Here is a 26,151-nt window from a genome sequence, read left to right as displayed (position 1 = left end):
CCGAAGACGGAGAATGCGGAGATCGGGCCAAGGCTGAGGGGATTTGAGGACGGGGAAGCTCGCGTTTAGACTTCAGGTGAACCGCCCACATGGAAAAAGGGCACCGCACCTTCGGTAGAGACAAGTTGATGGATTCACCTAACCTCTCTCCACAGGGCAGCACTTCTATGTCCGGACTGTGGATATGGAGGTGCGCTTAGGCTATGTTGTGGGCTCCCCAAATAAAAGCTCACCATCATCACATCCGAGTACCTAGGGGGCGGCGCTGGAAGCTGTGCTAAAGCCTTTCTACCCTTTCATATCTCCAAACCCTTTGACAAATTTGAATCCCCTAACACTCACCCCTTTAGCATTACCAATGACCCGGTGTGTATTTGGGCTGGCATCCGCTTCTCTGAGTTCAGGCCCATCCAACGCATCCAGAGACTCGAATTCATGGACTGCCATGAATCTAGGTACCGCCGAGAGGTTGACATCGTCCGAAGACACCAACTGGTAGCGCTGCGAGCGACGATAGCCGGGGACTCTTGAGAGCATGTATAGGTGTTCATCCCGGTAAAACGTGTTGTAATCGTCATCATCAGCTGGCTCCATTTGGACGTTGAGAATGTAAGGCGCGGGCGCTGAGCATCCACCAAGAAGGGTGAAACGAACGTCAGCGAGCGTGGAATTCCCGGGGGTGCACGAGACAAGATTACAAGGATAACACTTACTGTGTCCAAGGCCTTTCGGGTCGAAGTCCTGGATTAGCTTGTAGATTCGTGAATCCCATGTGGCACAAGACTTTGGAGGTTTTCCTGCAAGGACTTCACTAGTCTGAGCAATCCTCTTCGAGTGTTCTTCTCTTGCTGACGCCGGATCCTCGACCTGACACATTGCGAGGAAAGTCTTCTCGGTCGGAGGCTCAATATTGGTGTGCGTAACTTTGACATCGTGTAAAGCGGTCTGGCCCACTTGAATCGGCGTCTTGGTGGCAAGCGGATAGTCATCGAACGCCTCGTACAATGCTGCCCGTGTAACAGCCTTTGCTTTGACCAGGCTGGGTATGTTTTCGGAACAATACCATTTCTCCCAACTCTGACGGTCCAATCCGGAGGGTTCAGAGAGAACACGAAACAGATAGGGAGCCGACATAGTAGGATATGGGTATTGCTTTCCTGTTTGCCGTTTTCAAACAGAGCGATTGGATCTCTTGATGTGCCTGAAACGCGTGGCTGCCGAAGAGCTGGGAGAGTTGGGTCACTCAGCGGGCATTGGGACTTCCAATGTCAACCATTAAATGGACTTCATATGCCAGAACCTGGAGGAGGACGGTTGAGAGGTGTGGAGTAAGGAGTTTGGACTCCGAGGTGCCCTTAGGCTTTTCCACAGTTTGTCGAGCCCTGTCGGCGGATGGTCAACGATTGAGGAGAGCATCCTCGCACTTCCAACCGCCGAAATGTTATGCACAGGCTCTTAGGAAGGTCATCGTAATCCTGACGGCAAGGGGCGTATCAGTTGTATGATGGCGATTGGCAAAGATCGTTCCCTGGCATTCAGATTCGAATAGGTCCGAAGGGTTGCCTTGTGTATCATTCGTATGGGGAACTCGGAACAAGCCAAGCAGGGTAGCTAGAGAATTTGTAGGCATATCCTTGGTGACTTGTAGGTTTATGGCTGATCTTTGGCGGGAAAGCATCAATGGGGGTGAATGTCACGGGATGCGGGCGCAGGAATGAACCCGAGAGCTGCCCGCCAACACCCGCTTTCCCTGCGGCGACAACGTCACAGCCATCATCGCATTCCTTGAATTCACACTTTCTGTGCCACGAACATCCCACCCGACAAATTTACATTCCATCTGTCGCCGACATGCATCGCAAAATTCTTCTGTACTCTCTCTTCTCCACATTATCCTTCGCCGCCGCTCTCTCGCCACTGGACATCTTTCGCGGTAATCCCTCATCGATCCAGGATTCCTCGGTGGTCTATCTCAACCCAGACCAGAACACAATGAACCCCGGTCCCGTTCAAGCGGGGGATGAACCTGGACAACCTGGCGGTCACATCGGCGACAATACTCTGTCGATATCCGATATACTGCCGCAGACCCGCAAGATCAATATCTTTGCATCACTGACACGAGACATCTCCGCCGTCACTTCACGCCTAGAATCCACCAAGCCAGAAGACAACACGACGCTCCTGGCTCCTTTGAACAGTGCGATGCAAGCTCTGCCCCGCAAACCTTGGGAAGATAGACCGGGTGACGATTCGGGTGTGGATGCTGAGAGGGACGAGGACAAAGCCGCCCGAAATTTACAGAGATTTGTCGAGGAGCATGTGGTGGCCGTGAGTCCTTGGAAGCGGGGCAAGTCGAATAAAATCAAGACACTGGGTGGACAGGAGCTGTGGTGGGAGGAAAATGAAGACGGCGACAGAGTGATCAACCCGGGAAATTTGATTGTCGACGGTGTTGTGGGAAAGGTGGGCAACGGCGAGATTTGGGCGGTCAGGGGAGTGGTCAACTACGCATGAATGACCACGGCACTATTGATGAATATACGAGTTAAGACTTCTTTACGAGGTTTCCCCAGGCTTCCGGGGATGGGTAAATGTACAATTAGGCATCCGATGGATGCCCGTCTATCAAGTCGACACCGTTCTTTCGGGGGGGGGGCATCGAAAAGGGTATAAGGGAGCACTCCTACATAGACAGGCTATCTATTCTTTTTCTCCTTCACAGCCAACTGTTCTCTCAGAGACTGCCTGGTCTCATCGACATTGGATCGGTCCTCAAAGTATCCATCGAGCAAGCCGCTCTCCAATATCAATTTCCAAAAACACCACAGATAACAAATCCCAAAACAAGCAGCGCCAATACATGCATTCGCCACCACCCAGAGATCAGGCTTATCTTCGGGTGGAGTTGCGAATGCTTCCAGCAGATGCCAAAATGCCATGACAATGTAGGTCTGGAAATGTAGAATTTTGGTCGGTGTCGCCAAATCATCGGGAGCCTGTGGTCGACCGGTAATGTTTTCGTGCTCAGGGTCGTAATACGCTCCCACACTGGTCGGTGGAAGCCCAAGCAGGTAGCACCACAGAAGAGATACCACGGCATAGGGAATTGTGAGCCCGTCTCTCTTCAACAGCGGAAACATGGTCCAGACGCCGAGTGCATTTGCCCACCCAATCCAGGCTCGATACTCTTTGCTAAGGCCTTGTTTGCAGCCGAGTAGCAAGGTCATTGGAAGCAATGGAAGCAGTACCGACTTTTCATGAACTTGAAAGGAGAAGAGAAAAAATCCCCATGCCGACGTGGCTAGTGCGTATGGGAGCAGCGCCTTCTGAGGTACCGCGCCGATGATCAGCATCGGTCCCAGGATAGATCCAAGAGTTGCGATCGCTGAAACACGAGGGAGGTCGACAATTCCCTGCAGCTTGCCAAGTTTGTAGAACGTATTTGTAAAGCACCAGAAGTTTGCCACCTTGTCCTCAAATAAGCCACGGGCAAATGGAAAAATTCGATGGATGGCCTGGCTGAGTTGCAGCACTACCATATCCAGAGGAGCATTAGGGTCAAGAGCTATGCTCCTCTCGGCAAGAAACGGCGGTGAGGCCATCTCAGAGAAGGAAACTTTCTGGTATATGTCGTAGAGTGATCCGAGGAGCAATGGAGCCAGCAACACGGTGAACGCAAGAGCTGTGACGAGAGCGATCGAAAAGAGTCTACCAGGGCGAATTTTCGGAGTTAGGCAAGAGCCTAGCAGGTAAGCAAAGATGACAGGCGAATAGTATAGGGCCATCTGCTTGAACCCAAGGGCAGCGACGAAGAAAATGCAAGACCACAAGAGTCGACCAGCATAGATGCTCGAGAGAGTTGCGACAACGAAGCCGAGCATAACTGAGTTGTACTGGAAGTGGCCGTGATCGATGAGCAGGTTCGCTGGTTGCATGAGGATCGCCACGAGTGCGATCGATGCTGAGGTAGTCCCCGTAGCGTGGGCCCTGCCGAAGTGACGAAGAAATATAATCAACGCCGGGACATAGATGAGGTATTCTGAGAGAATAACGGTAGCGCGCATAAACACCTTGAGATCGGCCTCTTCCATGCCGCGAGATTTGTCGAGCTCAAACCAGGCTGGATTGAACAAAGAACCGCTTATGTTTCGTCAGCTCTCGGATTTCTTTCCAAGTCGGAAATACGTACACTTTGCCACACAGCCAGCTGTGGTACGCCGTCAAAGGAGGATAGTCGAGACCCCAGTACGGAAGATCGTAGAAGTACCACTTCGATACTGGCAAATGGGTTGTGATCTCCATCCAATGCCTCTGAGCCTCAAAGTCTCCATGCATTGGCGGCGCCTGATATCCAGAGTGGCCCCAAAAGCCAACACTCCATCTGAAGAGACCGACAATCATCAGAATCAGCGGCAGCAGAATCCATTGAGATGTGGTGCCCCGGGCTGGCCAGAGAAAAGCTACCAGGGGAAACTCGGGGCTGATGGCGTTGCTGTCATCCGGGTCGATCTTGACAATGTCGGTGATGGTGTTGCTTCGAATCAGACTAGGAGCTTGTTTTCGCTTTTTCCTGGGTCTGTGGTTGTTCGATGGGCTCGACATGTTGGGTTGGAAGCAGACGAGCAGCTTGACAGCGATCAGAAGCAAGAGTTCAATAGCAAAAGCTGGTCCTGTCAGGCTCTGAAGTTGGAGATTTGCAGAGTGGCACCGTGGCCAGATGAACACACGTTTTGATTGGTTCCCGAAGAGGATTAAATGCCCAGACCCAGCCATCCATTTGATAAGATAAGCTTTTTTACCGCCTCGCCGCCTGGAGAAAAATTTCGGCTTCAAAAGAAAAAGTGAAGGTCCATATTTTGGTTCCTTTGCCATCTTTCTCTCCTGCTACCTTTTTCTGCTGCACCCATCATCCAGCATTCACAACTGTGGGCATATTTTCGAGGGCATCATTACTCTGTACTTGAGGTCTATCGAGGGCTCTGTGGGTCTGTTGCTACTGGGGGTATCCCGAAAACTCATCGCAGGTCTCTGCTTGTCTCATCCTGCCGACGAGTTCTGTTCCAGGTCCGTCTGTGGTGTTGCGCTTCCAGCAGAAATTCACATTTCTGCCAGTCCTTTGCAGAAGCAAGTGACTAAGTGAGGTCGAGGGCTTTTAATTCCATTTTCGTGGGTTGAGGGTTTTGCCGCACTCGCTGAAATTTTCTTTCAGTGACTTCCGTGGGAGTGAATTTTTCAAACTCGAGGGTTCTCAGTTCGTAACGTCTCCTTCATCCTTTTCCTTACTGCTTCATGCTGACCATGCCATTCTTTCAGTTTACATTAATTATGTCCAAAGTCAAGTCCAAGTCCGTCCCTAGCACGGGGTCTAAGCCCGGTGTCCTGTCGAAGGTCAAGGGCGCAGCCGTGTCGAAGCCATCGCAAAGTGTGAAGGCAAAGAGCAAAGAGATCGCGAAGGAGGTTGCCGCAAAGGAGCAGAAGAAAGATAAGAAGAATAAAAAGGTTCCTGTCAAAGAGCCCACTCCGGAGCCAGAGTCGAGCTCAGAGGAAGAGGAGAGCGAGGACTCGGCCAGTTCAGACGATGATTCCGAGACTGAGGAGAATGACAAGACCAATGGCGCCAACGGAGTGAAGGTCGATGAGGAGGATGATTCGGAGGACGATTCAAGCGAAGAGTCCGACTCTGAAGCATCGTCGTCCGAGGACGAAGCTCCCAAATCGAACGGTGCTGTTTCCAAGACCAAGTCTGCTGCCAAAGCTTCCGAAAGCGAGGAGGACGACGAGGATAGCAGCGAAGAGGAGTCTGAGGAAGAGAAGCCCGCCGCCAAAGGTGCCAAGATTGGCAAGTCTGCTGTGGAGGAAGAAGATGACGAGTCTGAGGAGAGCTCAGACGAGTCGGACAGCGACGAAGAAGCTGCTCCCCCCAAAGCGGCAAAGACAGCCAAGGCCAATGGCGTCAAAGCTGCTGAGAGCAGCGACGAAGATGGCGAGGATTCTGACGACAGCAGCGAGGGAGATCAGAGCAGCGATGACTCTGAGGACAGTGATGAAGAGGCGGAGGCTAAACCTGTCAAACGCAAGGCCGAAGATGTCGAAGAGCCTGCCGCTAAGAAGACAAAGGTCGAGGAGGATGGTTCAAGGGGATCCATCCTCTTTGTCGGCAACCTCTCCTGGAACGTCGACGAGGAATGGTTGAAGTCGGAGTTCGAACAATTTGGTGAGCTCGGCGGTGTTCGGCTGATCACTCAACGCGAGGATGGTAGATCTAAGGGGTAAGTCGATACCACGATCTCGAACTCATTGCGTCGTGACTGATGAGATTTTTAGCTACGGATACGTTGAGTTTGTCAACGCCGCTGATGCCGCCAAGGCCCACGTTGCAAAGCAAGGCTACGAGCTCGATGGGCGTGTCATGAACGTCGACTTTGCCAACAAGAAGCCCGACGCAGGCGACAAGCAGGAGAAACGACGCCAGTCTTATGGAGACGCTTTGAGCGAACCCTCCGACACTTTGTTCCTGGGCAATTTGTCTTTCGAGATCACCGAGGACGATGTCTACAACATCTTTGCGCCGTATGGAAATCCCACCGGTGTCCGCATCCCAACCGACAAGGACACTGGCAACGTCAAAGGATATGGCTACGTGACCTTTGCGACATTGGACGAGGCCAAGAGTGCGCTCGAGGGTGCGCAGGGCTCCTACGTCAAGAACCGACCCATGCGTGTGGACTATGCCCAACCACGTCAACAGAATGGTGACGCACCAGCTCGCGGAGGCGGGTTTGGTGGTGGGTTCGGCGGTCGTGGTGGTCGCGGAGGTCCTCGTGGAGGCCGTGGCGGCGGCAGGGACTTTGGTGGACGTGGTGGACGAGGAGGAGGCCGTGGTGGTCCTCGCGGTGGTGCTCGCGGTGGAAGAGGCGGCACCACCAACCGAGGCGGCTTCGGTGACTTCTCTGGCAAGAAGACTACCTTCTGAGTTGTGATACCCTCCCTGTGCCTTCAGCTTCGGTCGCATATGGATCACTGGAGATGGTGTTTCGGGTTGGAGTCTCATTGCCTGTTCAACCCATGATTGTCCCTGGAGCATTGTCCTACGTGCGTGGAATGCATGCGACAAACATGTACCATCACGGCGGGAGGATGCAAAGGTTAATGTCCCCAAAAGTTACAAATTGCTTTTCTTTCCTTTGATCTTGTTCCTGGGTCTAATAGAGGGAGTCGGTTTTTTTTTTTTCAACCTAGATTGTCAAGGTTCAATGGAAATCCACACTGAAAACACTCAACATTTTCTATTCCAGTTAGATTTTCGGCTCTTTTGTCTTTTGTTAGCCCCTGTACAAGTACCCGAATTGTTCTTGGTGCGCATGTTGTTGATCACAAGTAGGTGTGCCGCGCCCCGATGTCGGCACATGAGACATCACGATACGGCAATACAAGCCTTGGGAAGTGGTGACTTCAGACGGCCGTCATTGATTGGGTTCATCTGACACCATCAGCACCACCCAAGATACCGCCAGACGCAGCCAACAAGGCCTGAGCGCGTGATTCCATCCCTTGATCAGCACTTGTGGCTCAACCATCCCCTGCACCTGATACGTGTTCGTCAAATCAGGGATCAGCACCCCCTTCTGGATGCCGCCTTTTCAGGAAACCTGCTGAGTGGCATGTCTCTTAGTTAGACTGCCTGAATGCCTTTCAGAACTTGCATACTTCCCTAGCAAGAAGCCTGGTTGAAAGTGACCTGGCCCTTGGCAGGATAGACTCTGCCCGCGATACTCAACATTCCGCAGTCTCTCCCCTTTGTTCCCTCCTTTCATTCTTCCTTTCACTCTCGTCACTACAGTCACTCTGGTTTCGATACAAGACGTGTCAACTTCAAGGTCGCCCAAAGCCACTACCCCGCCTTCCTACCAGACCGCCGTGGCTGATCGTCGCAGTCGCGGAATTACACCACCAAGACAAGATCCCCACCATCATCCGTCAGCGGTGAGACCCAGCGAAGGACTCTACCGAGCACATTTATTCTGCAACGCACCTCCCGGTTTCATACAACTGCTTTCCGTGTTTCGCTCTATACACGTCTGAGCCTGAATCCTTGAATCCTTCCTCCAGAAGAATTTCCAAACTATTGAATCAGCAACGGTTGGGATTCAACACGGCGCAGCCGAGGAAACAGTTTCGCAGCCAGGCTCGGCCAAGAGCCCCGAGTTCATTAGCCTACAGCCGATAACGCCGTCTTTCTCAAACATGAGGCCGTCCCAAGCAGAGCCATTCGCGTCCCTCAGGAGCGAGCGAGGAGAACCTCGCACTTCTTGGGCATCTGAATCTCATCCAGGACCCCAGGTCAATGCGAGCGTCCGAGGCATACGCTCCGAAGGTAAGGCCTGCTCCTAGCGACATCTACTTCCAAACCTCGCTAACACTTCCATAGACTCGTGGGTGGAAATTTCCTCTCACGCTTCAACAGCATCCTTATCGTCCGTCAACAATGATATTATCACTACGGGGCTACAGCTGCAGTCCCAGGACGAGCGGCTATCGCGCCAACTTCAATCCCTCCCTCATGTCCCCCATCCTCAACCACGGTCTTCGAGCACTGCCGGAAGTAGCCAGGATGAATACGAAGAGAGTGAGAGCGAAAGTGATCGGGTCCTGAGCAGCTCCAATGAAGACATCGGTCAAGGCGACTCAGCGGATGATGACGATACCTCGACAGCGCTCGGTGTTGGCAGCCTAGACAAAGCATTCACGCCTCAGCCGAATGCATTCTCACACCCCCCTTCGTCCCAGCCTCGAAATGCACCGGGTTCATATTTCCCTCCTGGCGTGGCAGCAGCATCTGAGCCACGTGCCGACCGCACAGTCACTCAACGCAGTTACCAACGTCAAATGCAATCCAGGAATCGTCCTGCATCGGCGTCATCATACCAGCCGGACCATGACGCGGCGTTGCGGGCATCGCTGACAACCCTACTCTCGTGTGCCGCAGCCGTTCGGCCCAAAGGTCCTGATGCCCGACCACCCCAACAACGAGCGTCGACGCAACCGACAGCTCTGCGTCTTGTCCCAGAATCAGAGTTGGTGAATCCACCACGACAGAGACGTGCTTCTTCTCCCAACAAGCAGACCAAGCGTAAATCGCGCGAATCAAGCAAAGATCGACACGCTGCGAAGAAAGTCCGGGCTGCCAGCGCCAAAGCGACCGCCACTGCGACTGGCGAAGAGCTAATCAGCCCAACCCTTGCTTCATGGATGATTTCAGCTGGCGTGGTGCTCGTGTTCTCGGCCATCAGTTTCAGTGCAGGATACGCTTGGGGCCGAGAGGTTGGGAGGATCGAGGGCGAGTTGGGTCTTCCCGGCGGAGGATGTGGACAAGAATCGGTGAGGTCGAGCGGGACCGGGCTGAGGAGACTGAGATGGAGTTCAGCCGCCAGCAGTATACGCGCTTAGTGACGGCTTTGTTTTTGCGATTGGCGTTTGGTAATGCATCATGAGGAGCAAGAAATGACAAATGACAGACACGATGGGAATGGACAATCTGCTAATGGGCAATTGGACGAACCGAATGATCATGATACCCTGGCGGAAAACCAATCTTCGATACCAGCTGTTTGCATGACTTGGACGCACATGATGTTGCAGAAAGCATACGAGGGCATGGGAATATTTCAGGCATGGTTTCGGATTACCCGGCGTTGGAGAGGCGCCAGGCAATGGTGCAAACCGGTTACCGACCGCATAGCATACATAGATATCAAATACAAGGGCAGTTCCGATGGCACTTTGGACTTATTTTCACAATTGATAAGGAAAAAATGACTCGCTGAGTATATTTCGATGTCTTAAATGCTAAAAGCCACCTCTTTACGGTGCCGTAATTGTGTATGGTACAGGGCAATAGCCTCTTTGTAAAGCTACATTGACTTCAAGAAATTGCTCTCCCGGATGCTCCTCCGTCTCGCAGACCTTGCGCTCTTGGTGACCTCTTGCCGGCGCTGTAAACTTATCACAGCATCGTCACCAGGACCTGTCAGGTCTTTGCTTTGTTCGTGGACGGGAATCACCTTGGGTAGGTCTTTTAGGAGACGTTCCTGCTTCTTCTCGTAGCGCAGGCGCTGCTTTTTGGTCATTGCTTTGGACAGGTGTTAGCGAGGCGGTAGTTTTATAAGGGTCAACAGTGTATGGAGGAATGGCAAGTACCTGCTAAATCGACCTTTTCCGCATCAGTTCCCAGTCTTTTCTCATCCAGCAGCTTCCATAGCCACTCAGGATACTCGTCGTCCTCCATCGCCATTACTTTCGGCTTTGCTTTTGTGTAGCCCAGACCGCGTAGCTCCTTGCCTCCCGGTATCGAACTCTTTGGCTTTGCCGGGGCCTTTGAGTCTTTGGTCAAGATTGCGGCCGAAGTTTTCGCCGTCGACGTCGAGGGAGTGTGCTGTTCGGAGAGAGGCTGGGAGATTCCCGATGTGTTTGACGATTGAGTGGGATTGGGTCCGTCTATCGAGATGGCCGCAGGAGCTGGCACAGGAGCGGCATTCGGAGTTACAGGGACTGTCGACGCAGAGCGAAAGCCGCCGATAGAAGAGACGGAAACATTGGTGGTGTTGGGGGTGAGGGCGCGAATGCGTGTGAGAAACGTCCGCCGACAACTCGAACAGATCATGTCGACTGCGATGAAGCTGGAAGGTCGAAGGAATCGTATGCAGGTATTCGTGAGTGGTTTGTAAGTGTGCAGGATGGAGTTGAAGTTGTTCTGTTTTTCAGCATTGAGACGCCAAAATAATTGACAGATTGAACTCCGTCTGCGAAATTCGCAGGCAAGGAGGCTTGGCTGCGGCGAGGCTCCAAAACCCATCGAATGCTGCGCTTGTCTTCGCAACTTTTGATACAGCACTTATTACCTAGGGATTGATGATTTTCGGTAAGTCTGACCAGAGTCCATGTCTAGGTCGAGCGTACTTAGGTATCTATCACCTTAACAGCGTCATCCCTTGCGCATTCTACCATTAGTTGTGATCTACACATTGTCTCGGTTTAGTCCTGCCCAATTCCGCCTGTATACATCCTTTCACGACCACTTTTCTCGACGACTCTCCTTCTCTCGCAGGTACTCTTTAATGATATCTATCAAGCGAGGACAATACCCAGGGTTTCCCTCTATAGCATTTCCTCAAAATTTCCACCCGAAAATAACGGCCAAAAGCACCAGCGCAGAGACAATGGGAAATACCGGATCAGCCTTCAACTTGTCAGTCCAGTTCAGTGGGCGCTCTGCGTCTTGTGTCCGCGATTCCCTCAGACCTGGGATATAGTGCCTCGCAAAGAGATCGTTCTGGATCCACCAGAACTTGTTCAAGGCTTTCAGGATGTCCACCTTTGTCCGCAGCTCCAATCCTTCGACACCCATGACAATATCGGTGACGGCATTTTCGACCCAGCCCAGTAAGAGGTTGATCTCGCGGTACTCGACAAACAGTGCAGGTCTGTTCTTGCGGTGTTTCAAGCCCGAATCCGTCGAGCCCGTGTGGACTTTGCCCACCATGTCAATGTACTCCCAAAACTTGCTCTCGGGGGACCAGTCGTGGTTCGAGACCAGTCTGACCAGGTACCCCTTCAAAAAGTCCTTTCTGTATTTGATATTTTCGTGACCGGCGTGAAGGTCGCCAACGCTGGCGTCCACAGTGGCTCCTCCCTCCTGTGACTGTTTGGGCGCGAAAGACGAGGCCGTGATGTCGTATTTGAGCAGTTGGTCGTAGACGGCGTCGACGACATTGGTGACAATGGGAGCAAGCACCGGTTTGCATGCTTCAATGAGCTTCCCATCGTTCGCCGCGTCCCAACCAAGGAAGGACTGAATGTATTTCATACGAGCAGTGAGATCGCGATTGATAACGTTCCCGTCGATGTGCTCCATATTTTTTTTTATTGCCCTCGTTGTCGTCGATGTTTCAAAATGAGTGGGTGAGGGGCATGTCACTCGTCTTCGGGGCACAAAGATTCTGTTATCTTATATCGCTTTCTACCACTGGGGACGATAGAGAATGGAGCTTATTATTTCCGCGGGCAGTGAGTGATATCGAAAGCCTCCCCAGTCGTCCCAGAGAGCAGCCCCGAGGCCGCTTCCCGCAGTTCGCCTGCCCTCGCTTATTTCCATTGCTTTCTGAAATAAAACCGCCAGCCCCAACTGCTGGTCCTGTACCTGGCATGCGGAAGTGCGATTGTGGGCAATACTCCTGCAAAGGAGTGGATTCACAGTCACGGCCATGCAGCAAGTGGTGGCGGCTTAGGAAGCGGTCAGTGGTCCTTTTCAATCCTTGCCTGGTCCTGATGTATTATTACTCCATCTCTCGCCCCAACGATGGTTCAGTATCTGCTTTTTACTTCTCCGCGGCTGTTGTGGCTGGTCACGTCGTTTAAACCTCCAACCAACCGCCTTGAATTAACAACCAAAAAATGACCTCACTTACACGCAACGCAAAGCCCTTTTGTGCGACGTCGGCACAGATTGGTACCCGTCGGAGAGAGACATAATTGGGATAGGACAGTATCAGCCATCGTCCAGCTGGTGGGTATCTCTTACTACACCCAACTCCGCGCACCCGTACCCGCGAAATGTGTTTCTGTGTACCAGCGAGCTCTTCGTACGAGGACTCGGTACTGTGCCCTGGTTTGATATCGGATGTGCGGATGCTACAACGATTGCTCTACCAGGGTAGACCATTGCTGCTACACCTGAGGGGATGAGGACAAGCAGACATTATCCTAAAGACCTAAGCTCGACTGAGTAACTGAGCAGGTTCATATTGCGACTCCGAGTACACATCAACGCCATATGGAAAACAAGGGGTCATAATGGCCATGAACAACACTGCAACTGCCTAGATCCTTCCCGACGCCATCCTCATACACCGACTTTGAGCTGCCTTCGATGCACATGTTCTGACCAAGTTGTCCTTTCCCATGATCTTAGAAAACGCCCCGTCTACTGGCTTGTGCGCGCCGTCTGCCGGAGATACCATGCCTTGGCCTTGCGTGCATTGCACCGGAGACACAATGCACCATCGCTTCGAGAAAGCTTCGCATCTGCAGTCCGGGCAGGGTCGTATATCGAGTATTCGGGCTTTCTGTCCCCGTTGGAGAGCTTCATGTATGGTGGAGGCGCATCTCCCGATGCTAGCTCCGAGTCGAGTGTACACTCGACGAAGCTGCGTGATGAGTCCGAGTTCATGGGTTGTATGTGCGAGGATGTCGGGGCTTCATATGCTGGACATGTCCTGAGGTGCTCTATGATTTCTGTCTCGAGGCACGAGCTAGGAGATGAAGCTGTGTGGCTCGGGAGACTTCGCCGAAGGTCTTTGACTGTGTTGCGGAGAGACATGGTGAGTGTGAAGTTATGATAGGCTGTGAACATACTGTCCAGAACTTGTGCCTGCGGAAGCTAGAGAGGGAGGAGAAACTCGACGTGCTCTGAGATTTTCCCATCAGACGTCCAGAGACGGAAAATGCTCGCCTTATGTGCTCTTCATACATCGTCGACGTCCCATTACCTGCACACAACATCGTATCCCTACCAGATGGCCGTAAACGACAGGAGTTCTGGAAAGGGTAGTTGGCCTGACATGGAAAGTGCTAACGCTCAGGTCACCTTGACCTGCCATATCGTCTTAACCGTTCTCAGGCCGCAGGAGTACTCTTGAGGTATCAGCTTAGACCGTGCGGGTCGTTAGTGGTGTATGTGCTCTGATCACTTGCTCGAACGTCACTGATTGAGAAGATACTTATGGCAAGTGTGTGAGACGGCTGCGATTACTAACCAAACGAAGCCCCTAAGACAAAATGCATCTAAGGCCAATGGCGGCGCTGAAAGTCGGATTCAGCTCGAGCGCATGGATGTAGCTGGCGGCCAGGGCCCAGCTCTTCAGAATTTCGCGTAGTCGACAAGGAAGACCATGACTGAGGGATCGACTTTCGATATCGAGAGGCCGCGATGACGTTGTTGTCGTTGCTGTCGTTGCTGTCGTTGCTGGTCCAGGCCCCGCAGAGGGTGCGGCCGATGAGGCTCACCAGGCCCATCAGGCGCGCAGTTAGCAATTCCCCTAACACGCTCCTCTTCCTTCTTCTCGAACATGTTGCGTGGCATACAATCTCCTCGATGAGCGCCACGGTGGCCGATCGCCATTGTTCTCATATTGACGGTCGAACCTAGCACCCTAGATTGGCGAGGTCAACGCCAGCATACGAGGAGGTGCACCACAACCGCCGGTCAAGGCCACCAAAGAACACCTCCCACAGAACCACGCACAAACGTCCCAATGATCTTTGCTCAGCACGAGATCAAATGGTCAGGGCAACATTCGAGATATTAGTGCTGACTTCGAGCCAAACTTTGAGACAGGGTAGAACACTGTCGCCTCTCCGATCTACCTTCACTCCTGGTCGATACCTAACTGTGATCATGTTGACGAATGAATTACTACAACAACCGAAGAGATGTCTAGGGATACCACAATTTTTCTTTTCTCAAGAGATGGTGGCAAAACCGGTCCTGGCATGCCTTGTGGAACCAGAAAAAAACCCTCTGAAATGGCCTGGAGAACATCCAGCTGCGGCTGTACACCTCTACGCCTCTCGGTCGCCATGCTCTTGGTAGTCATGGGTTAAAATTTCACCCTCTCTCCCAATCACTACCAGATAAGAGTCTGTCCAAAGCACAAGGAAAATGCATTGATTAGACTATTGTTTACCCAAAACCTCGCCCTGTCTATGCCCGAACCCAAACCGAACATAAAGTCTAGCGAACCAGATTTCTCAGAATACTCAACGCCAAATGGTAGTAAAACCCCACGTAAAAGCCTCGCTTCGGATGTGGCTTCTCTTCCTGCTCTTTCTCCCCTTCAGCCACATGTCTCTTTGTCTTGGGCTTCTGTAGGCTTTTGATTGACAATCCCCTAACTCTAAAGATGTAGTACAGTGAGAACGCAGAAAAGATGTTGAAAGCAATGTACGCAAACATTATCCCCAAGTTCCGATACTTGTCCGAGGGGTGGATCCACGACTGTTCGAGGAATTGGTTGGAGTTTCTGATCGAGCAATACTCGCAGCTTGCCGTGGCGGACGGATTGAGCAGTGATCCTGGTGCGCCACCGTCGAGGTAGGCAGAGAGATATTGGCCACAAGTTTGTCCGGTTGGAGGATCGAAGACCGCCAATTCATTCTTCGCGCAGACAACCGCTCTGTTGGCCAAGCCCGTTCCAGCCCACCCCCCGATCAGGTAGGTGAAGGGACTGACGCGATACATGAAGATCCAGAATCCTGGGAGCGCGGATGGCGGTTGGAGCACACCGTTGAACTGCAGATTCAGCGTAAACAGAATGGTTGACAGGGCACCCGCCGTCTCGGTGCTCGGCATCGTGAAAATGAGCATCTGTGCCCAGGTCGATCCGAAGAGCAAGAATTGCAGACAGAATCCCCACATTACCGCACGGGTCGTTGAGTCACTGTCAAGCCCGAAGATCGGGAAGAACCAGCACGCCCATACGACCACCGAGAGGAAGATTTGATAGGGTATTTCCACTAGGATATTCGCTAGCAAGAACACCGGCCAGCTGTACATCTTTGATGGAGACTCGCGGACTTCAAACAGTGCCCGTTGTGGGAGGAACCTGGACATGATCTGGGAATTGAGTTAGCAACCACGAAAGGTCCGGTCAATGAAAGCACCATACCTGGTTGGCCACGGATGAGAATGTGGCGTTGAGCATATAGATGGCAAAGATGACGTTTTGCATGCCGGTCGCCGAAGCATTTTGCAGATAAAAAGTGAATCCGATGAAGAGAGAGGAGAGAAGCGCAAACTGCAGCTTGGCGTAGATGTAGCCGGGACTTCGCCAGTAGTTTTGAAAGAGTCGTTGCATCACACATTGGAATTGCATGGCAAAAGAGGCCGCAAACTGGAGGCGATCATCAGCATCGAGCTCCTGGTGGGAGGAACCTGGCGACATGTTGCAGACGCTGGCATTGACAGTGGAAAACTCGGAGCTTGATTTCCAAACCTGGGGCCAGTCGTGGGAAGCATTGCCTATGACATCCAAGACATACTCTGCAGGGTTTTCTGCTGCACCGCAAGCTCGAGCCCCATGTTCCTCGAAATAACGAGTCAGCGTCTGGCAATCCGCACCCAGCGGTCCGAAGTAAGTGGTGCAGCCGCCTCTGGCGAGCAGGAGGATGGAATCAAACTGCTGGAAGAGCATAGCCGACGGCTGATGGATGGTAGCGAGGATCGCCTGACCGTCGTCTGCTAGCCTTCTCAAGAGCGACACGATCGTCCACGAACTCTGCGAGTCGAGACCCGAGGTGGGCTCATCTAGGAAGAGGATTGACGGTTTGGCAGCTAGCTCGACACCGATTGTCAAGAGTTTTCGCTGTTCGATGTTTAGGCCCTCGCCTGGTTGCCCAACCATTGCATCGCTGAAGTGTTCCATTTTGAGCACTTCGATGACCTTCTCGACATACTCGAATTTCTCCTTCTTCGACACCGAGGCAGGTTGGCGCAAAAGCGCCGAGAAACGTAAAGCTTCGCGGACTGTGCTGGACAGCAAATGTAGATCTTGCTGTTGGACATATCCTGTCTTTCGCTGAAATGAGGGTTTCAGTGGCATGCCGTCTACCTTTATCGTACCGGACACATTTCCGACAGTGTTGTGACGCTGTGCAAGTGTGTCGAGTAAAGTTGTCTTTCCAGCACCTGAGACTCCCATCAGGCAGGTCATTACACCGGGTTTGACCCAACCGTTGACGTTGTCCAGAAGACGTCTACTCTTGCCCTGAACTGCAATGTCCAGTGTCAGGTCTTCCCACGACAGCGTCCCTTTTTGTCCACGTTCCTTTTCATTCGACGGCCTGGCGATACTCGTGCATCCTGCCTCTGAGATGGACGCAGCATCCCCTGAACTAGAGAGGGCTGGAGAGGGGTTTTCTTGGTCGCTGGTCGCGTTTCCCTCGATGTCACCTTCATCTGGCTTCAGGCTCTGTGCTGCTTTGTAATTGAGGAAGACGAGTCGTTGTGGTTGAGCATTGACGGTCGACCTGATTTCTGTGGCAATGAGGTAGAACGCGAGAAAGAACACCATGTAGGCGAACGCAATCCCGAGATTTCGCCATATATGGGAGTAACTATATTGGTAGCCGGACTGTACCCACGAATCTCCAGCAACGATACGCTGGTCAGGCTTTGCTCCGATGACGGCGCAAGCAAAGTTGGATGCCCCTCGAGCATAGGGAGGGACAAGGCTTTGTGGAGCGCAAGGGAACTCTCGATCGTGGACTTCGTTGACAAGCAGTGCTTCAAATATGTAGGCGATCGGGTTGATGTAGTTGATCCAGCGGAACCAAGGATGCATGTATGAGGTCTGAAGCGTAAACCCCGTGTATATGACCATCATGAGGACGCCAACACCCGCGATTGCGTAAGCTTGGGCAAGCTGTTTCGATGCGGCGCCAATGCTGCGGAATATGGAGGACATAACCAGGGTGCAAACGAAGTTGAAGAGCAGGAAGGTAAAGAAGCTCGAAGCATCGGGTCGGAGCCCAGACATGAAATAGAAGACCAAGTTGAATAAGGTCGAGATGACGAACTTGACAGGGATATCGACAATGAACGACGCGAGTGCATCTGCGAACGGGTGGCAGAATGCGAAGGTGTTCTGTTTCTGAATAACACCTCTTTTGCCGAACAGCGCGCCAATCTCAGTAACGGCCATCAGCGCATTTATCAAGGTGGCAAGAAATAGCACCGACCCTCTGGACTGAAGGCTCGCTGTGGTGTTGGGTGGATCAAAGAAGATGCTGCCGATAATCAACGCAAGAATGATTCGCCCCATCGCCAGTGTTATCGTGGAGGTTCTGTCGTTCGACAATAACTGGCAGGATCTCTTCATACATAGACAGACCTGCATCCACACAGAGATGAGAAACGGAGACGAGTTGCGAGTGTGATGGGCCTGTGCAGCGTGATGTGCGGCCCGGAGTGCTTGGAGGCGGCCGTTGTCTGTTGCATCCTCCTCGTACTGGGCGATCTCGTCCATGCAGGCGTGGTACTCCTCCGACTTAAGCCAGTATTGTTCGAACTCAACGGCAGTTCGAGGTACCTTGTCGGTGCAATCCACACGGATTTGCCGTTCCGATGGATTGGTAACGGAGGTTAGGAAGTCTGGGGTTGTCTGACGCGGAGGACAATACCAGCCCATCTTCTCAAAAAAGGAGCGCGCGGAATCCGCTGGACCGAAGAATATCTGTCGTCCTTCGTACAGTACCATGACCTTGTCAAAGACATCATAGATGTTCTGGCTAGCCTGATAAAGTGCGACAGCTTGGGTGACCCCGGCAACATCAGCCAGAGTGCGCAAGGACCGTACAAACTCCAATGCCGTAGCAGAATCCAGGCCTCGGGTGGCATTGTCCCAGACAGCAAGTAGCGAGCGCGCGAGGGCCATTTCCGCGATGCTCACACGCTTTCTTTCTCCTCCACTGACGCCGCGAACGGTGTCGTTGCCGACTTTGGTATGTCGGACAGCGGAGAGCCTGAAAATGCGTAGCATGACTTCCACCATGTGATTGGCTTGTGTTGCTCGATCGATTCCATGAATTCGAGTTTCTGGCGTCTGCGCCTGTGCGGCAAAATGCAGTGTTTGTCCCACAGTCAAATGCGGGAAGTGTTCATCATTTTCCTGATTGTAGAGTGCTTTTCCTCTGAAACTCTTGGTAAAAAGATCCTGTGCAACTCCATCGTAGTGGACGACAGATTCGGATGTTCTCGTCAAGCCACCCAGTTGACCTGATATCGATTTCAGAAATGTTGTACACCCACTACCAGGCCTGCCCAATACGAGCAGCATTTCACCGCTTTTCACGCAGCCATTCAAAGTGTGGATGATCACTTTGGGCTCTTGTTTGTGTCTGGAGAGGAGCATGGGCATTCGAGCAAGACTCAGCCACGGGCTTGCGACAGTTGGTTGTAGAGCGAGACTCGAGCCTGTGCCACACACGGTGAGGGACTTGAAGCAAACACCAACATTGGCTCTCTGGATACCGTCTTCTCTGATCATCTGAACGATGGTGGAGGCCCAGAAACGAAAATCAAACTCCTCATTTTCGGGGTCGAGGCGTGGATCAACGTCTGCGAGAGCCTTTGGTGTAATTCCAATGTCCCTGGATATATTGGTTGCGATTCTTGTCAATTCGGGATCCTGGTCCTCGATGTGAAGAGCTCTATGACGGCGGCCAGACCGTTTCCGCCGAGCAAGGGCTTGGATTCCATCCCGAAATCTATCATGAATCGCTGCTTCATAAACATCCCGGTATTCTTCTTCGGTGCTTGATGCATGGCTGGTTTGACGTTCCATTGTGTGTTATTAGGATGAGTCTCCCTGTGTGACGGCTCATGTATCAGGCAGCCAAAGTCTGCTGGACAAAAATCAAGGAATAGGGGGTTGCCCAAGGCGCCACGACTGGAGTGAGGACCAACCTGGTCCCATCCTTATGAAGGACATCGTCCACTGAAATATACTCCGTGCACTGGGCACGATTCTGAGCATGTCAACTGACGTATCCGTGCAATACGAACGCGGCACGGTGGCACCGAGGGGGAGGCTGACATATACAGGCACTGTTGCGACATTGTCTCGCTTATTGAGATGATGGTGTGCACCTCGTACCTGAGATGCAAAGAATCCTCCATCCAAACATTCAAAGGTTCGAACCCAGAACGATATTTCGTTGGCTGCTATTCCCCTTCATTTTTCGCATGGCTTACCGCACGAGTGAAGCAGATGCGGATACGGAACATTAGCGGAGTTAGCGCCTACTAGCTCCCGCTAGTCTCGCTTACCACCTCGGCACACATTCCGAAAATTGCCAAAAAAAGATACCGGCTTCTTCTTCTTTCTTCTTCCTTCACAGCTGTTGGACCAGACCAAGCCTCATTGAAAAATTCTTGTAGTTGTTAGTTACCAATCTAGCTCCTCAATGCGACTCTGCAAAGCGAACCACGGGACATGAAGAAGGATGCAGAAGGAGGATACTCTCCTGGCGTCGTGACAAACTATGTTCAAACCACGTTTAGTGCCCGCTCCTCAGCACCTAGGTAGTGCAGGCTTTCTCAAACTCCATGAAGGACTTGACAAGCATGTGAACAAAGTTCTTTTCCAAAACGTGTGACGGCAGCCAAGTCGCAAATGGGGCCCCCCGAATCCTCCATTCTCAAGTATACGGACTTTCAAAATGTCATTACCGCATATGCCACGGGGATCTCGACGACCCCACATTCCAATCCTACCAAAACCTTGAACGTGGTACAGAGAGCGATCTTCTTGGGATAGACATAGGCAGGTTTCCATCAAAGGTTGCTTGTCAAAGGCTCCTCGAGAAATGTTGTGGACTTCCCCATGATGTGTTCAGTGTCCAGGACAGTGACCTCAGAGATTGTGCTGTTGTATTCTTGGAAGTTAGAAGCGGAGTAGCATGAATTCGGCACCAAGGCAGAGCGGTTTACTCCTCGGCCACGGTCGACGGCACTAACCCCGAAAGGGCAACCGTTTCAAAGGAGCTGAAGCAAGGTTCACGGCTTGCAAAGCCACTTCGCGTTTTCTGGGGTATGGATGGATTAGGGCCAGATGTTGATGAAAATTCTGTCCCATCCCAAGGGCTTCTCAAAGCACATCAGGCCGAAGTGAGTGGTCATCAGTGTCGCTCTGACCATACCCTTGTTTCAACCTCGTCACTTCAGGTGAACCCCGAGGCATTGTCTCATGTCATGTAATCGTGCTTGGAATGTATTCAAAACCCCACAATTTTAGTGCAGTTGCTGCACAGGTTTTGGTCAGTTCATTTCCTTTGCAAGGATGAGTCCATCCCCATGCGAGTTTTGCGTGAATTTCACCATCAGGTCCCAATTCAGGTCTGAAAATCGCAGCGGCGTCTTTATCGAGTGCAGACTGGGCATTGTCAATGGCAGGGACTTGCCATTTTTCTTCCACCTTCATCTTTGCGTCTAGCCCTCGAACTTAGTATAGATTCCTTGCTGAGCCCGCTCCCTCGCTGAATCGCTTTCTCAGATAGTGTCTTTTATTGTTGGAGTGTCTCTCCAGCCATTTTTTCTCACCTTATTCAGACCTGATAATCAGGGGTCCGTTCAGTTGTTGTCGCTGGCAGCCTTCTGTATCTGTTTCCAGCGCAGATTTCTCTTCATCAGGGTTCGGGTGCGCCCCGACTCATGGTTGTTGCTTTTAAAGTGTTCATTCCTTTCCGAGGGTGTAGATTGTTTCATTTTGCAGTGTGATACTTTCCTCCCGGAGGTCAGTGCTCCATAGTCACGGACGACTGTCTTGTTGTCGCCTGAGATAACCTTTAGGGAATGAATTGCTCGTCCTGTTCCATTGCGCTTTCCTTGTAAAACGTACCCTTTGCACAGAGGTAGTGGTGGTTGATGGGAGAAAGTGAAAAGGGCCGAGAGTAGCTCGGCAGTCAATGACGGTGGCTTGTGGGTGGGAGACGCAGGCAGCACGTGTCGTCGTAGCGAGCAGAAAACACAACGTTCTTTGCACACTTTCATTCAACAATTTGCCATTGGTCCTCCCAGTTCGGGCTGCTCTCCATTTGCAAGTCCAGAATAGCTTGAAAATTACACACCAGAGCATCAAAAGCACCAGAGTAGCTCATCATGAACTTAAGCCTGTCAAAAGACCCTCTTTCAACGTGTCGGTGCCAACAACCAAAGATCCCATCGAGTCCTCTCCGAAGAAACCTCTTTCCAACTAGTCTTACTGTGCCATAAACCGCATCTACAAGGGGAACTCAGGGGATTGTGGCCAAGTCAAACCACATTTGCCCACCACCTAGTCGTCGCAATGGTGAAGATAGAAAGAGAGGGGAATGACGGGACAAACACAAGATGTGGACATTCAGTTTCTTCTCGACCTCACCGCAACTCGCCATATTCTAGGACTGCTGCTCTTTCGCGCACACCAGGGTTCTATTGTCTCAAGATTTCTTTCCTTGATCTTGCTATCGGCCATGGACTGGCTGTTCGCAGGCTCGACTGACAATGTAAATGCAGAGGTGTTTCGTCCGCAATTCTCGTCTTCTCCGAGGAGCCCGGTGTCCCGGTTGAACGAATGGCAGCCGTAAATGGGCCATTTCTCCCTGCTTTGCATCATGGGATCAGTATAGCATGTCCCAGGCTTGGTCATCGGATTGTTGCTTTGTGGAAATTCGACACCAAGGGGATGCTATGTGGTAGCGCCCATCAATGATCTTGGGGAACGGCGACCCCAAATCCACTCACGGACTTATTTGGAGAAGAATCATCCACCACCAGGAGAACCCCATGATCCAAAAATCCATGAGAAGCAACCCTTTTGCCCCCCACTGGAGTCGAATTTCGCCTCGATAATCCATCGAAAATGGCCGTGGTCGACCACACCGCCCGGCTTGCACACTTTCTCTCCCAACTTGAATACGACGATCTCCCAGAACAGGTCGTTGAGCAGGCAAAACGTGGGATTCTTAATAGCCTAGGATGCGGAGTGGGCTCTTCCCAAGCATCATCGACGCAGAAAGTGTTCGGCTTGATCAAACAGACTGATCAAGCCAGTCTCTTGGGCAGAGCTGAGCGCGCGAGCGTTGAAGATGCTGTACTGCTCAACGGAATTGCCCTCACAGTAGCTGACTATGACGATACGCACCTGCGAACGGTGATTCACCCTTCTGGAACACCACTGGCAGCGCTTTTCTCCTGGGCGGAACACCATCACCTATCAGGCAGGGACTTCTTACTTGCCTTCATTTGTGGGGTTGAAGCGCAATGCGCGGTAGGAAATGCAATATCTCCAGGACATTATCGCGATGGATGGTAGGCACATTGCCAGCCCTGAAACACGGAAGCTAAGTGTTGCAGGCATATCACCGGCACAACCGGGTCCTTTGGTGCAGCGGCAGCGATTGCAAAGGCACTAAAACTTGATCCGAGCCGATTTGCTGCGGCGCTCGGGCATGCCTGCAGTATGGCAGGAGGGATCAGGGCCATGTTCGGGACTGATACGAAGACCTTACACATGGGGAGAGCGGCACAAAATGGTATTCTTGCAGCGAATCTTGCATTCCATGAATTTCAGAGCTGTGAAAGGTCTCTTGAATCATGGGCAAAGCTGGTATCGTCGACGGTCAACGAACAACTGATCTCGATAATTGCACAAGATCGGAAATGGCAGATCCTCGAGAACACTTTCAAGCCCTATCCCTGTGGAATCGTCATTCATCCGCTAATTGATGGCTGTTTGGAAGCATTTGCGGAAGACAAGTTTATCTCTGGGAAGCTGGAGGCTGTTGAGGTGGTGGTGAATCCCCAATGCGTGCGGCTGTGCTCGATCAAGCATCCAAAAGCCGGCCTCGAAACCATCTTCTCGTTGTATCACGGATGTGCGGTCGCACTAGTCCATGGGCGTGCTGGGCCTACGCAGTTTTCGGATCAGGCATGCCATGATGATGCGGTCGCGTCGGTGAGAGACAGGGTTAAGGTGGTAACTAACGAAGCTATTCGTGACGACGAAGCGCATTTGACATTGAGGTATCGTTCGAATGGCTCCCAGGAGAAGAAGATCCATGTCAAACATGCAACGGGCTCCTTGACCAAACCTATGACAAAACAGGGACTCGAGGACAAGTTTTTGGACCAGGCAGTACCGATTCTTGGAAAACAGACTGCGCAAAAGGCGATTGAAGCATCCTGGAGCCTTGAAAATGTGGCGGATATTGCCAACTTTACACGTTTATTCCGTCCGGTGAATCGAGGTTAGATATTTTACAAAACAAAAATGAGCACGGCAGCATGCGTCGATAAAGGGGTGTCTTCAATCTGACCCAGTCCCAAGCATCATGGCATCTCTAACCTATATCGTCGTTGCAGTCCAAGCCAGGGATTGCTGCACATCCACAACATCCTTGCAGCCAGCTCCGTCATACCTCCCTGGTGTCAGGAGAGACTCAAGACTGAAGCACAGAATCCCTGCGCTCCTCCAACACCACTTCGAGCAGCGACAGTGCGCTCCCGGTGGGCTTGCGTATCTTGATCAGTTTCAGTCGAGAATCCGTCTCAGCAAATAAACGTCGCCATTCGCCTTCGTCCCTTTCCAGCGCATTGTGCATCACCATCATTTGCATGTCCCGAATGCGCATTCTTCGCTCATCTCCGATCTTGAGAGTGCCGTACGGCAGGGTGACATAGTCCATGATCAGTAGCTTCGAACCAGGTTTCATGGCTACGAGAAGAGCTTGCAGGATCTTCTTGGCATACTTGTCTGCCCAGTCGTGGAAGATCATGCGGAGGAAGTAAATGTCGGCGACTACAGGTTGAGGATCCCAGAAACTGTGCTCTTGAAAGCTAATCCGGCTCTTCATATGCGCAGGGACGATCGAGGTCGAGGGATTTGTGGCCTGGGCGACAGTCTTGGGGAGATCCTGGACAATGCATGTGAGTGACGGGTTGGTCTCGAGAATGGCAATGCTCGCATGGCCAAGGCTACCGCCCACATCGACGATTGTTGTATGGGATAGGCTGCTCCATTCATAGGCCGACTTGATGTGTTGATGCGACAGTGGCGGCGACTTTGTGAACTGATTCATGACGGCGTGGAAATCGGCGCCAAATTCAGGATGCTGCTCATGGTACTCGAACATGGGCAAATCGGTGTTCTTGAAAAGATTGAACGCCGTCTCGTTTGGCTCTGGCGAGCCGTGGCCCCATTTGTCGATCGCATCGTTGAAACGGCTTGCGATCGGCCATCCTCGGTCGCTGGAATACCGGCTCAAAGTGGCAATGCCATCCTGGAGGAGCAGCAGCGATGTCTCGGTATGCGCCACTCCACCATCGACCTCGACAAAGATACCTTTCGTCATGGCATAGCGCAGGACTCGTTTCATTTGCGACTCGTCGACGCCTACCTTTTGAGCCAGCGCCTCGTAAGATATCTTGTCGTCGGCCGGGACCCCCTTGGCAACAGAGAAGCGGTTGATATACCGCAGCGCGGTAAGGTCCATGATCTGGAATGGATTCAGCTGTCAACCCGATACATGAGCAGATGAGCACCCACGCTTGCAGAGAGTCCTTGGGTCAGAATATATTCGGGCGGAGTGACCATCAGAAGAAGATTTTGGACTGATTCAAACAACGACAGCCGCATATCTCGTAATTCCGCTCCATTCTGGTACAAAGACTTCGAGTGTCCGTTAGCAAGCTTGGAGGCTTCGAGATTGCGGTTGAACAAGCCTGCCTTCACCAGACACGCGGCAGCGACGGCTTCAAGTTCTGAGATGTTAGTGTCTGACAATGCCATCTTGGATATGCTTCCAACCAGGCCAGCAGCCGGCGGTCCCCTTGAGACGAGACCTCGAGGGATATATAGAACATGCCAACGCCATGCTTCAGCCACTCATCACCCCAACAACTCCTCGCACAGTCTCACTGCTGCATGAGCCAAATTATCACGGAATCCTTGCGATATAGCAGATCACTGAGCATGCATGAGAGTCATCCTGCCAGATAGCCAGAACTCGAGTTTCGTGATCCACAACTCTTACTTCGTCCAGAGAACCCAATAGGCTTGTTCCCGCCCGTGCCGTGGTTGCGTCCGGCCACCCCGCGACTTATTCTTCTGGGTCCTGGGAGAAATCTCATCATCTTTGGCGCGGCTGACCACAGGGAAGAGTGTTGACAAACACTCGTCTTGTGCACCAATAAACCCAGCCCTATTGAGCCGCTAGAAGCCACCAAAAACAACACCAAATTTAGAATTTCCCGATTGGGGGTAGCCAAGGTCGAATAGTTTCGAGGAATCAATCAGAGCACAACTTCAGTGCGAAACCAACCTGCTTCTGGAATTCTTTATGCCGATCAGCAACCAGAGCATCTTTGCATTATTGTTCTCGGCGTCGTATAAAGACTTCTTGTCTTCTCCGTTGAGATGTCCCGACGTGTCCCATGTTGTCGAAGGGATATGTTACCTGCTTCATCGATCACCAAAGAGCCAAGCCAGGAATGAGGATTTCAAGCTAAAAACGGCATGTCTCCGTGAAACAGCTAATCGAGCCGCAGCGCCCAAG

General features: G+C 52.0%; 11 protein-coding genes across 11 annotated transcripts; 4 read left to right on the top strand and 7 right to left on the bottom strand.

Moving 5' to 3' along the window:
• Positions 1–288: 288 nt before the first annotated feature.
• Positions 289–1,134, bottom strand: AYO20_04765 (hypothetical protein; the record flags this gene model as incomplete). Its single annotated transcript, XM_022643060.1, has 2 exons — positions 289–623; positions 714–1,134. The coding sequence occupies 2 exons, from the start codon at positions 1,132–1,134 to the stop codon at positions 289–291; spliced, it is 756 nt and encodes a 251-aa protein (XP_022500871.1).
• A 717-nt stretch (positions 1,135–1,851) lies between these two features.
• Positions 1,852–2,517, top strand: AYO20_04764 (hypothetical protein; the record flags this gene model as incomplete). The annotated part of the gene is made up of 1 exon (XM_022643059.1): positions 1,852–2,517. The coding sequence occupies one exon, from the start codon at positions 1,852–1,854 to the stop codon at positions 2,515–2,517; it is 666 nt and encodes a 221-aa protein (XP_022500870.1).
• A 182-nt stretch (positions 2,518–2,699) lies between these two features.
• On the bottom strand, positions 2,700–4,605 carry AYO20_04763 (hypothetical protein; the record flags this gene model as incomplete). Its single annotated transcript, XM_022643058.1, has 2 exons — positions 2,700–4,143; positions 4,193–4,605. 2 exons carry the CDS (start codon positions 4,603–4,605, stop codon positions 2,700–2,702), a joined length of 1,857 nt encoding a protein of 618 aa, XP_022500869.1.
• Positions 4,606–5,328: 723 nt separating this feature from the next.
• Positions 5,329–6,976, top strand: AYO20_04762 (hypothetical protein; the record flags this gene model as incomplete). Its single annotated transcript, XM_022643057.1, has 2 exons — positions 5,329–6,272; positions 6,328–6,976. The coding sequence occupies 2 exons, from the start codon at positions 5,329–5,331 to the stop codon at positions 6,974–6,976; spliced, it is 1,593 nt and encodes a 530-aa protein (XP_022500868.1).
• Positions 6,977–8,247: 1,271 nt separating this feature from the next.
• AYO20_04761 (hypothetical protein) lies at positions 8,248–9,450 on the top strand (the record flags this gene model as incomplete). Its single annotated transcript, XM_022643056.1, has 2 exons — positions 8,248–8,377; positions 8,432–9,450. 2 exons carry the CDS (start codon positions 8,248–8,250, stop codon positions 9,448–9,450), a joined length of 1,149 nt encoding a protein of 382 aa, XP_022500867.1.
• A 464-nt stretch (positions 9,451–9,914) lies between these two features.
• Positions 9,915–10,663, bottom strand: AYO20_04760 (hypothetical protein; the record flags this gene model as incomplete). Its single annotated transcript, XM_022643055.1, has 2 exons — positions 9,915–10,132; positions 10,201–10,663. The coding sequence occupies 2 exons, from the start codon at positions 10,661–10,663 to the stop codon at positions 9,915–9,917; spliced, it is 681 nt and encodes a 226-aa protein (XP_022500866.1).
• A 507-nt stretch (positions 10,664–11,170) lies between these two features.
• Positions 11,171–11,914, bottom strand: AYO20_04759 (hypothetical protein; the record flags this gene model as incomplete). The annotated part of the gene is made up of 1 exon (XM_022643054.1): positions 11,171–11,914. One exon carries the CDS (start codon positions 11,912–11,914, stop codon positions 11,171–11,173), a length of 744 nt encoding a protein of 247 aa, XP_022500865.1.
• Positions 11,915–12,982: 1,068 nt separating this feature from the next.
• AYO20_04758 (hypothetical protein) lies at positions 12,983–13,378 on the bottom strand (the record flags this gene model as incomplete). Its single annotated transcript, XM_022643053.1, has 1 exon — positions 12,983–13,378. One exon carries the CDS (start codon positions 13,376–13,378, stop codon positions 12,983–12,985), a length of 396 nt encoding a protein of 131 aa, XP_022500864.1.
• A 1,413-nt stretch (positions 13,379–14,791) lies between these two features.
• AYO20_04757 (hypothetical protein) lies at positions 14,792–19,400 on the bottom strand (the record flags this gene model as incomplete). Its single annotated transcript, XM_022643052.1, has 2 exons — positions 14,792–15,673; positions 15,726–19,400. The coding sequence occupies 2 exons, from the start codon at positions 19,398–19,400 to the stop codon at positions 14,792–14,794; spliced, it is 4,557 nt and encodes a 1,518-aa protein (XP_022500863.1).
• A 3,057-nt stretch (positions 19,401–22,457) lies between these two features.
• On the top strand, positions 22,458–23,849 carry AYO20_04756 (hypothetical protein; the record flags this gene model as incomplete). The annotated part of the gene is made up of 2 exons (XM_022643051.1): positions 22,458–22,906; positions 22,952–23,849. 2 exons carry the CDS (start codon positions 22,458–22,460, stop codon positions 23,847–23,849), a joined length of 1,347 nt encoding a protein of 448 aa, XP_022500862.1.
• Positions 23,850–24,036: 187 nt separating this feature from the next.
• AYO20_04755 (hypothetical protein) lies at positions 24,037–25,385 on the bottom strand (the record flags this gene model as incomplete). Its single annotated transcript, XM_022643050.1, has 2 exons — positions 24,037–25,092; positions 25,143–25,385. The coding sequence occupies 2 exons, from the start codon at positions 25,383–25,385 to the stop codon at positions 24,037–24,039; spliced, it is 1,299 nt and encodes a 432-aa protein (XP_022500861.1).
• Positions 25,386–26,151: the final 766 nt, after the last annotated feature.

Source organism: Fonsecaea nubica (assembly GCF_001646965.1).
Source record: "Fonsecaea nubica strain CBS 269.64 chromosome Unknown Scaff26, whole genome shotgun sequence".
Lineage (NCBI taxonomy): Eukaryota > Fungi > Ascomycota > Eurotiomycetes > Chaetothyriales > Herpotrichiellaceae > Fonsecaea > Fonsecaea nubica.
Note: the sequence above shows the minus strand (reverse complement) of the source record. Positions and strands in the feature narration are given on the sequence as shown.